Source organism: Sinocyclocheilus rhinocerous, unplaced genomic scaffold (assembly GCF_001515625.1).
Source record: "Sinocyclocheilus rhinocerous isolate Xijiao unplaced genomic scaffold, SAMN03320098_v1.1 scaffold299, whole genome shotgun sequence".
Classification (NCBI taxonomy): domain Eukaryota; kingdom Metazoa; phylum Chordata; class Actinopteri; order Cypriniformes; family Cyprinidae; genus Sinocyclocheilus; species Sinocyclocheilus rhinocerous.
The window spans coordinates 2,428,171-2,438,542 of record NW_015652998.1 but is presented as its reverse complement, the minus strand read 5'-3'; the positions used below and the strand labels follow the sequence as shown (position 1 = coordinate 2,438,542).

Sequence of the window (10,372 nt, the reverse complement as noted above, 5' to 3'; positions counted from 1 at the left end):
GCTGTGTTACACACTGCATGAAAGGTAATTTTCAAAAATCCATAATAGGGGCACTTTTATTTTATTTTCACACTTTTTGCATCACTGTACAAAATTACAAATTGAAAATGACACACAATAAAAATGTAACTTATACAGTATATATATATTTTTTTTTATAAATTTATAAATATATATTTTATATATATAAAAAAAAACTTTATTAAGGGCAAAATTGCTTATTGTGGTGAAAATAGCTGAGGCAACTGTAATTTTTATATTTATATAAATCACACAAAAAATATTGAAATTGTTTTTTTTATTATTTCTTTGTTGAAATCATCATTGATTTAACATTTTAATCATTCATGTTTATAGTCATTTTTTATAGTTTCTGAAAGTCTGGGTCAAGGGTAAAACTATAATATCAAAAGGTATTTGAAAAGTAGAAAAATTTAATTAAAAGTTATTGAAAAGTTTTAATGTGAAAAAAGCTGAAAACTGTTAACTTTCATCAAAACAACCCCTGGGGCATAAGTGGCAGAATATGACAAAAGCAGTGGGCTTAAAAGAAAACTGGCCAAATAAATCAACAATTTCAGACTGCTTGCAGAGAATGTTGTAGAGAAATCAAATTAAATGCAATCTGCCTCCAAACTTGGAAAAATGAACCATCTGTACTTGTATTCACTTTCAGAACTCAGATGACCTGCTGGTGGCATCAGCCGAATGTCCCAGTGATGATGAGGATCTGGAGGAGTGTGAGCCGGGCACTGGTGAGTACAAACACGCACAGCAGCACTGAGGCCATACAGACCCACACAAGCTCCAGGCGCTCACAGGCAGCACAAACATCAGATCAAACAATTTTCTTTAAAAAAAATTCACTTTTTTTTTTAAATAAGCAGAGGTTTTTAATGACTTATGGATATATTCCGGTTGGATATACTGCAGTTCTGTAGATAATTCCTCATTTTAAATCTCACTAGAACTTCAATTACAAAAACGTTTTTAATTGTTTGTTAATTTTTAAGATGTTATTTTATATAATTGTAATGTCTTATGTGTTCAGTAAAAACATGTTTTATATGTAAAATGAAATTCTAGCAAATATTCAGGAAATAACTTTCAGCAGTTGGGTCTAAAATATAATTTTTACAGTTTCACTTTAGTTTCAGACTTACAAGTGCAATTTTAATTTGTGTTCCTAATGTAAATTCTGTTTCCCATAATGCTTTTCTACTAGCACTCTTCCCCCATATTAACCCTATAGATGCTATGAACAAAGACGTATGCTTTAGAGCTCAGCGGATCATTTAGGAACTACATTATGAGCTGATATGGCTGAGCTTAGACTAAGGGTTATATTGCTTAAAGGGTGGCCTTATACCATCTGGGCTATTCATAAAGTTAAGTGGCCATTCCACTCCATCGTTGGGTTCCACTTTAAGCATTCATATATCAGTAAAGGTGTGACTTCAAGCCGTGTTGCATAGTACATGGAATTATTACTCTGTGCTCAGCTATTGCTCTTGTGATTGTGCATTATGTTGCAATCATTCAGTGTCGTTGAGTGGTTGAGGTTTTTCTGATGGCCCATCTGGAAAATCAGCTGTTGCTGTTTGACATTTGTCCAAGCCTTTAGTTTCATTTCAGATTATTTTAGTTATAAGTAATGAAATGTTGGAAATTAAACATATTAACCCAGACATTTCTTATTAAATAATTGCTACAACAGCCCTATTTATTGGCTCTGTCTCAAAATCTAGTCAGCTGCCTGCCTAGCTTTTTTGTGCATCATTTGCACACTCCTGACACTAAAAAACTTTCAAATAATTTGAAGCGGTATAGCTTGTTTGTTTCATAGATAAGGCAATCCCATAATGTGATGTGACAAGCTTCAAAGAGAAATATTTTTAAATAAAGTATAAAAAATGTTATTAATGTGTCATAATGAAGCAGCCTTACACTAACTATCAGAAGTTTGGGGTTGGCAAGATCTTTTAATGTTTTTGAAAGAAGTTTCTTATGCTCATAAGGCTGCATTTATTTGATAAAAATACAGTAAGTATAGTGTATATAGTTAGTAATATTGTGATTCATTTTATTACCATTTAAAATAAATAAATAACTAAATAAATAAAATGTAGTTCATTCCTGCGATGACAAACCTGAATTTTTAGCGGTCATTCATGCATTCTTCAGTGTCACATGATCCTTCAGAAGTCATTCTGATATGCTAATTTGGTGCTTAAGAAACATATTTTATCAATATTGAAAACAGTTGTGCTGCTTCATATTTTTGTGGAACCCATGATACATGTTTTTAGGATTCTTTGATGTATAGAAAATTCAAAAGAACATTTATTTGAAATATAAATTTTTTCTAAAATTATATATGGCTTTACTGTATGTGCTGAAAAAAGTGTTAAAAAAATTACTGACACCAAACATTTGAAAAGTAGCGTACATCATTAAAATGTTTTGGCTGTCTGTGTGCATTATACTCAACTTAGCTCAAATTAGCTTAATCACATGCCAACATCAGAATCAGAATTTGAGTGCCATGTTAGTGGCTTTTTTATTACGTTTCTGCCTTTAAATTGCATCTCAGATCAGTCAGATCCACTCACGAGCTTCCATTTTGTTTGTAATAAGATTTATATAGATAATTCCCTATATAGGCATTAGACAGAAATTAGCTAACTAGATTTTGAGACGGCATTTAACTTATCACACAGTGCACATATGCAGAGGATTTTATCATTGCAAAGTGAAATCTGTATTTATGCAAGTCAAATGAAAGGCTAGAAAACAGATGAGTGTGTCAAAGAGTATGAAGGGGAGAAAATTTGTGATTTTAAAGGGACCATCTTACACACCTTTGTTTTTTGTAATTTGCTTTTTTTCCATGCAAAAATCATGCGGCCTATTTGTTAATGTAAGTGACCCAAACTCAATGGTTTGCTATCTTGTTTAACCAAAGAAGAGCCAAGAGCTATTCAAGATATGAGTTGGTTCTGTTTTACATGTTATTGTAGTGATCTAGATATATTTATGTTAGTCATTTGAATAGGTTTAGAAAATATTGTAGCATTTTACATGTGAATATAAAGTATTGTGTGTAGAATCTTTGTCTTAGAATAAATTCCACAGAATAGAATTCTAAATCTAAAACTAATAGAGTGTGCGTGTATATGCATGTAGATATTCTCGAGTCCTTACTAATTGTTCTTCCTCTCACCCTTTCTCCTCTCCCATCCCAGGAGGTGAACTTGTGTTGCCTATAATTACTGTGGACACCCAAGACCCCCTTCCCATAGCCACCCGTTACCCCGCCATCCCTGCCCCCCCCACATCCCTGACCCCTCTCCAAACCACCAAAGAGTCCCTCGTTCTGTCCGACCTCCGCCCGCCATGCCCTCCAGACCAGGAGGACTGCGGCGACCCCATGGAGGTATCGGCCTTCGGCTCCGGAGAGATGACGGAGTCCGATGACGAGGACTTTTACAAAAACTCCCCCATGGTCACAGACAGGACGGTCCTACCGCCGCCCCCTGCCGTGGGCAAGAGCGGAGGCCAGAGCCCAGGTGACCACCGTCCTCCAGTCCCCGGCCCCACCACACACCCCAACCAGCTCCACATCCCCGCAGGCAAAATGAATACCCGTGACCAGGTGCTCCTACCGCCCGCCCCGTCCTCCCGTCACACTCCAGGGTTAACCTACCCACCTGGTTTCCCCCATGTGCCCACAGCTCACCCCACCGACCTGATGGAGAAGGGCCACCCGGGCGCCGTGGAGGTAATCAGGGAGTCCAGCAGCACCACAGGCATGGTGGTCGGCATCGTGGCGGCTGCTGCCCTCTGCATCCTCATCCTCCTTTACGCCATGTACAAGTACCGCAACCGGGACGAAGGTTCTTATCAGGTGGACCAGAACCGCAATTCAGGATCCGAAAGCAACGGCGCCGTAGTCAAAGAGAAGACGCCGAGCACAACCGCCGCCGTCGCAAAGACGACCGCCAAGGGCAAGAAAAATAAAGACAAGGAGTATTACGTCTGAGAGAGACAGAGGAGGAGGTTCACAGACAGGAAGTGTGCTGAGGATTTTAAAACTTCAAATCACCTCCTCTGCATCCTCAAACATTTAAGCCACACAATCTTCTGTTTACTTCTCCAAACGTTTTTCTGCCAACCGAAAGATACGGACGTAGGGAATGAGGAGGAAGGAACACTGACCGATAGATCCTCCTTTCGTTTCTGTCTTGCGAAGTCATTGTTTTATGTAATTTTATCTCTATCATGTCTAAAGAAAATCTTCCATTACATTCCAAATGATGTAATGCCCTCTTTGCAATTAAAAATTTATGTTTTGTGGGCCTCTATGGGAGAGTAACCAACACCATGGACAGGGAGAGAAAACCCACCGGTTTAACAGATGTATCCACACACGAGCTTTTGGTGCTATTCCTGAACGTTTGTTTAATATTATCTTCACAGAGCTATGAAATTGAGATCTTCTACGAGGCGGTCGTTGGCCCTTGTTGTAATAATTCATGAAGAACAGAAGCGATTGTGTTAGTTATTTGCACGAGACAAGCAGATGCTCCCATCAGTTCTTGTGGAGATGTTAAATCTGACACCTTTTTCGTGTTCAGTTGGAAAGGCGGTGGATAGCATCGCATTTTCTGACTGAGCCTGAAAAACCCGGAGAGTCTGAATTCGTTTACACTCTGGTATCTTTTGTCAGTGTAGAAATTAGGATTTATCTGTCTCTGCCATGAAACACATGATTCTAATTCTTTCTTTGTTGTTTGTCCGCCATGGTTTCATAAACACGTTCTCGCTTAGAATCGCAGATCAGACGGTGAAGCCTGCTTTGACAGCAACACCTCCACTAGCAGCTCAGAAGGTTGTTAGAACTTTAAAAAGCCAGCGAAAGGCATTCAGCAGGCATCTTTCTCTCTCTCTCTCTCTCTCCATGGTGCCGAAACATTGTGATCTGTTAGGCTACTAATTGTGTTCCATGCATGATGCATTCACATTCAGCTTTCCATGAGAGTTTTTTTATATGAATTACATAAAGTTGAACTCTCATCTCACCCGGAGGGATTCATAGCACCATGGGCGAGCACGACGCGGACAAAAGAGACCTCAGAAAGTGGGACTGTCCTGAACTGAACATCAGCTTGGACAAAAGATGTTGTATCTATGTAAATACAGGACATTGCTGAAAACGCTTCAGGAGACAGGTTTGTGTGTATCGAGCATACGGTACGTATGCGTGTGTGTGCTTGTGTGTGTGTGAGTGTTTGTCCTCGTTCGTCCTCCGGCATGAGAAAGATATACGCAAGACTACGAGAACCCTTTCTCTTGCCTCCTATATTCTCTATGGTGTGAAACTACAGCCCAATACCCATCCGAATGAGACTACAGACAGTGAAACAAACAGGATAAAGAGAACGGAGGCGAAATCATATTTTCAGAACTGTGTGGCATCTCTTTTAGGAGGGGAAAAAAGGAACTCGTTCTCATCGGGATGCCAGCTCACCACCTCCCAAACCTAAGAAAGTGAAAAGAAGCGAACTGACAAGGCTTTTATGGATAAAGCAGCACAACCTTGTGTCCAGACTTTTGTATCTAATGACACCTCCTGGAAAGGAGGAAAAAAGGAAGAAAAAAAAACTGTATACCGTCTAGATATTTCTCACACTTGAAAATATGTTTTTCCTGAATTGACGTTCCTTGTTATTACAAAGAGGTTTTTGTTTAGTCCTTTCTCTGCAAATGAAAAAAAAATGTTATTCACAATATATATTACTTCAGTAACACGAAGTGATTTTCAAATGTGAAATTCTGGGGGAAAAAATAATAATAATGTTTTGGGATTTTATTGAATTTGGTAAAAGATGAAGCATTACACCTAGCCATACCTCCATTTTACATTTGGGTTTTTTGTTACGTCATTGACAGGGCTTTTTCTGTTTGTGTTTTTGTTTTGTTTGTTCTTTTAAGATATAATTGTCATTTACCTATGCTGGTCAAAGTATATTCCCGTTCTTAATGTAATTGTAAAGTGTTACTGTGAGATGAAATCTAAATATGTGTACATTGACAGAGGGAAAAATACACTTGGTTCTATACTTCGTACTGATTTGGTCAGTGTGGTCTCTTTTATTTCTACAAATATTTGTCTTAAAGGGACTGACACTATCGTTCAAAAGTTTGGGATCTTTTAAACTTTCTTTTCATCAAACAATCCTGAAAAATGTATTACAGATTCCACAAAGATATTAAGAGGCGCATCTGTTTTCAACATAATAACGAGAAGAAATGTTTTCTGAGATTTGAATGATTTCTGAAGGATCATGTGACACTGAAGACTGGAGAAAGGTTCAGCTTTGCCAACATATGAAAAAATTATTTAAAAATATATTAAAATAGAAAACTAAATTGTAATAATAGTTCACAATATAACAGTTTTTATTGTATTTTCAATCAAATAAATGTAGCTTTAATGAGAGACTTCTCTCGAAAACATAATATTAAAAAAATCAACAAAATATATATATATATTATCAACCCCAAACTTTTGAATGGTAGTGTAAGTCACCCGAAAATGAAAATGTTATTAGTATTGTTGTTCTAAACCTGTATGACCTTTCATGGGAGAAAATATTTCATTTTTTTATGTTTCATAGTAAGAAAGTCCTACGGGTTTGGAGCAACATGAAGGTGAGTAATTGATGTCTCTTTAAGACGTCCATGTTGTGAAATCTCCACTTTATTTATTGTTGTCAGATGCTTGAGACTTTCATTTTTAATATTGAACATAAAAGTTTTTATCTTAGACTACTGGTAATTCGAAAGCCATTATTTCCCAGTGTCTTTCCTGCCTGAAAATCAAGTTTTATCCACTGTAAGAACTCTCACGCTGTGAAGTCAAGCCCTTGTCTTACATGGCAATTTCATCATCTGGTCTTATATATTGATGGGTTCCTACTCCAGAAGACTCCACATACTGCTAATACAAAGATGTCTTTAGATTCCTCTGCTGTCACACTGCTCAGATCTAGGTAGTCGGGTCTCTAAACAACACTCTTCCTTTATGGACTTAAAGGGAAAGAGGCTCCCACATTTTCTTTCTCCTTGTTCTGCACCCACTCTATATTATGTTCTTGAGGTCCTTGTTCCTAACTAACTATACACAGTACAGATGGAGCTATTTAAAGGCTAGAGCTAAAAGCATGCTTATGGAGAGCAGTTTCCTGGAATAAGAGGCATCTTGAATTTGGAAAAGATTCAGGCCGATAAGGCTATATCTAGAACAAGCCTTTCAAAAGCTGTGTAGTGTTGATTGCTTTCAAATGATAAAAGCTGTCCATGACACACTTCTGTTTTCATCATTATTCTGGGTCTATTGTAAATCTATAGTGGAGAGAATTGCATTTGGTCAATATGCACAGAATACACTTAAGTACAGCATTTAGTTAATTGGGTGTTTTCATTTAGTCAGTGGCTGTGGTTTCAATTATATTGCAGATGCAAAACTAAAGTACCAAGTCCGCCTTCTGTACAATGGTAGATTACATGCAAATCAAAAAGGATAAATCTAAATGGAATGCTTAAGTTTACTTATGTAGTATGTACGTGTTTTGTGTTGTCGGAGAATAACCAAATATTACTACAGACAATTGTTTATATGCAATATAAAAATGTATATAAAATTATGTGTATAAATTTAAATACAATGCATTTTATATATACAACATCACCACGAGAGATGATAGATAGATAGATAGATAGACAGATAGACATATAGATAGAGAATTAGTGAATATAAATGAAGTGAACTGCAAAACTGTATTATTAGGCTGTAGCAGGAGTTTGTTAGATATTGATTCAACATTCAGGTTCATGGTCTCCAAAGATAAGACCCAAAGAGCATCAAGACAGCCTTAAGGCATGTATGGATCAATAGTGGGAAAGAATTAGTGCTTTTCAAACAATACACAAGCTTTGAAACTGAAAGCAAGGCAGGGTTTATCACTTATTGCTGCAGTTACGTTTCAAACTGTGATTCCCAGCTACTGGCATCTTCCAAAAAAACAACAAAAAAAACCCACATTAAGAAAAAGACAAAGAAGAAAAGACAAAGAAAACCTGTCAGCATATTCTGATGCCATTCTACTTCACATCTTTCTGAACTCTGAGCTCTGGATTTGTGATTTGATGAATAATTTAGTACTTTCTTCCCATTTTCCTTCAAAGTAGAATTAACTAAAATTTTCACTTCTGCTAGTGCACCTGTCCTGCCAGAGGAAATGCATTAAGAGTACAAAAAAAACCTTCCCAAATGTCACTGAAATGACACTGTTTGATAGGTAAGCAAGATTTGAAACTTTCTTTTGTTGTATCTGCTAAGACGACTGTCATTTTATGCTCAAAAAAAAAAGAGTTGTCTGTAGCGGTAGCGAGACGAAGACCTAACAGACAGTGAGCAGTAGGCTAATGGGCAGTTGTGATGCCACTGGAATGAGAATGAAGCATCAACAGAAGGGCTTTGCATTAAAAAAAAAACTGCAGTGAAGCATGAGACTGCCATCTGCTGTCTAAATCCACTCATTCATCAATCTACATTTTAAAGAAAGAGTTTTACATTTTATACAAGTAAATATGAATGAAATAATAAAATGATATTCCCTGTGACTTATTTAAAAATGAAATCCTGGCAGTGACCCCTCAGCACATTTCAAAACCATCAGCTCATCATTAGCTTGCTGTGCCTTTGTATGACGAAAAGCCTTGAAAATGTCATGAGTGGAAACGCCATTGATCAACTTTGACAGTCCAGTGTTAAATGTAGGGTGAAATGTGCAAAAGTGGGATGTTTTTTGGTAGATTTGTGATGAATAAAAGCATTATACTCTCAGCATTTTTGTTATGCTAATATTTTACGATAATGATAGACAGAGTAGGGAAAATTAGAGTAAAATTAAGTACTTGTAATTAGATTAAATTACATTTTAAAATACCTGTAATCAGACTACATTTACTTTTTTATTAATTAAATGATTATATATTATTCACACAATAGCAATAAATTATTCATAATTTATTGATTCTCCCTAATTCTTCATTTCCATCTTTTAAGTTTTCCTTTCTAAAATTGCCTTATATACATTCAGAAAGACTTTTTTTTGTAGACATTCACACAGAGACCAGTCACTAGGTGGCTATAATTTCAAAGAAAATTGAGAGGCCGCACAGCATTTTACCACTGGGTTTACAAAAATCATTTCAATTTTAAGAAGTGTTTTCTCAACATTTCAACATTGCATCAACTACTGATGAACACCCAATTATCACTCAGTATAGGTTATTTGACCATGTATTACTATGTGTTTGGAAAGCTTTTGTCTTTCAAACACATTAAAATACACAAATTCAAGTAATTTCTTATTAATGCAGGGATTCCCAAACTTTTTGTCAGCCGAACATCTTTCACCTAATGCATTTACTTGAAATACCCCAGAGATTTTAAAATAAATATTTCATTATTAAGTATCACATTTGCATGTTCACTGTTCTCTGACATTGGTTAATGGTCACATGACATGTCGGTAAACAAATAAATTGTTTTATTTTTTAGTAAGTGTTTTATTTGAATTGTTATTTTTTTATATATATATTTTAATTTTACATTTTCATGATGTAATTAATTATTAGCTTTTCATTAAACTCACGAACCCCCTGCAGTTCCCTCATGAACCCCAGTTTGGGGAAACCTTGATGTGATGTAATGTTTAATGCACTTCATGTTGTTAATAACAATGAATATATTTTCTTTCCCTTTGTATTTTTTTATCAATATGGTACACGATTATCCTATTTAAATAAATGTGATAAACAAGCTAAGTCAAAAGTAATCTAAAAGTAATCAAAAAGTAGTCTGATCATATTATCTAAAATGTGTAATGTAATGGATTACGTTACTAACTACAATTTCTGTCATGTAATTTGGAATCAATTTAAGTAATACAAAAATCTTCAGAGCAGTTGTGATAATTTAAGTAATACAAAAATCTTTAGAGCAGTTGTGATAAAGTGATACAAGTTGGTCCATGCTGCAACACCATTTCATATCAGCTTAAGGCAGGTCACGCTGGTTTTTGGAACCTGCAACAACTGGTTTGAGCTGGAAACCGGTTAAGGTGGTTTTCCAGCATTTACCACTTTGACTGAGGTCTACTAGGTCAGTATTAGTATCATCACATTGCTATTGCATAAAATAAAATTGTATAAAATAAAATTATTAAAAAATATATTAAAATAGAAAACTGTTATTTTAAATTGTAATAATATTTCACAATATAACAGTTTTTATTGTATT

At 35.8% G+C, this 10,372-nt stretch overlaps 1 protein-coding gene across 1 annotated transcript in view; it reads left to right on the top strand.

The window, feature by feature from the left end:
• LOC107715401 (neurexin-1-like) overlaps positions 1-6,124 on the top strand; it is a 422,466-nt gene extending 416,342 nt beyond the window's left edge. The window contains exons 23-24 of the mRNA XM_016521533.1: positions 677-755; positions 3,246-6,124. Of these exons, the coding sequence (XP_016377019.1) occupies positions 677-755; positions 3,246-4,042 (876 nt within the window). The 3' untranslated portion in view covers positions 4,043-6,124. The remainder of the gene's footprint in view (positions 1-676; positions 756-3,245) is intronic.
• The last annotated feature ends 4,248 nt before the right edge of the window (positions 6,125-10,372 follow it).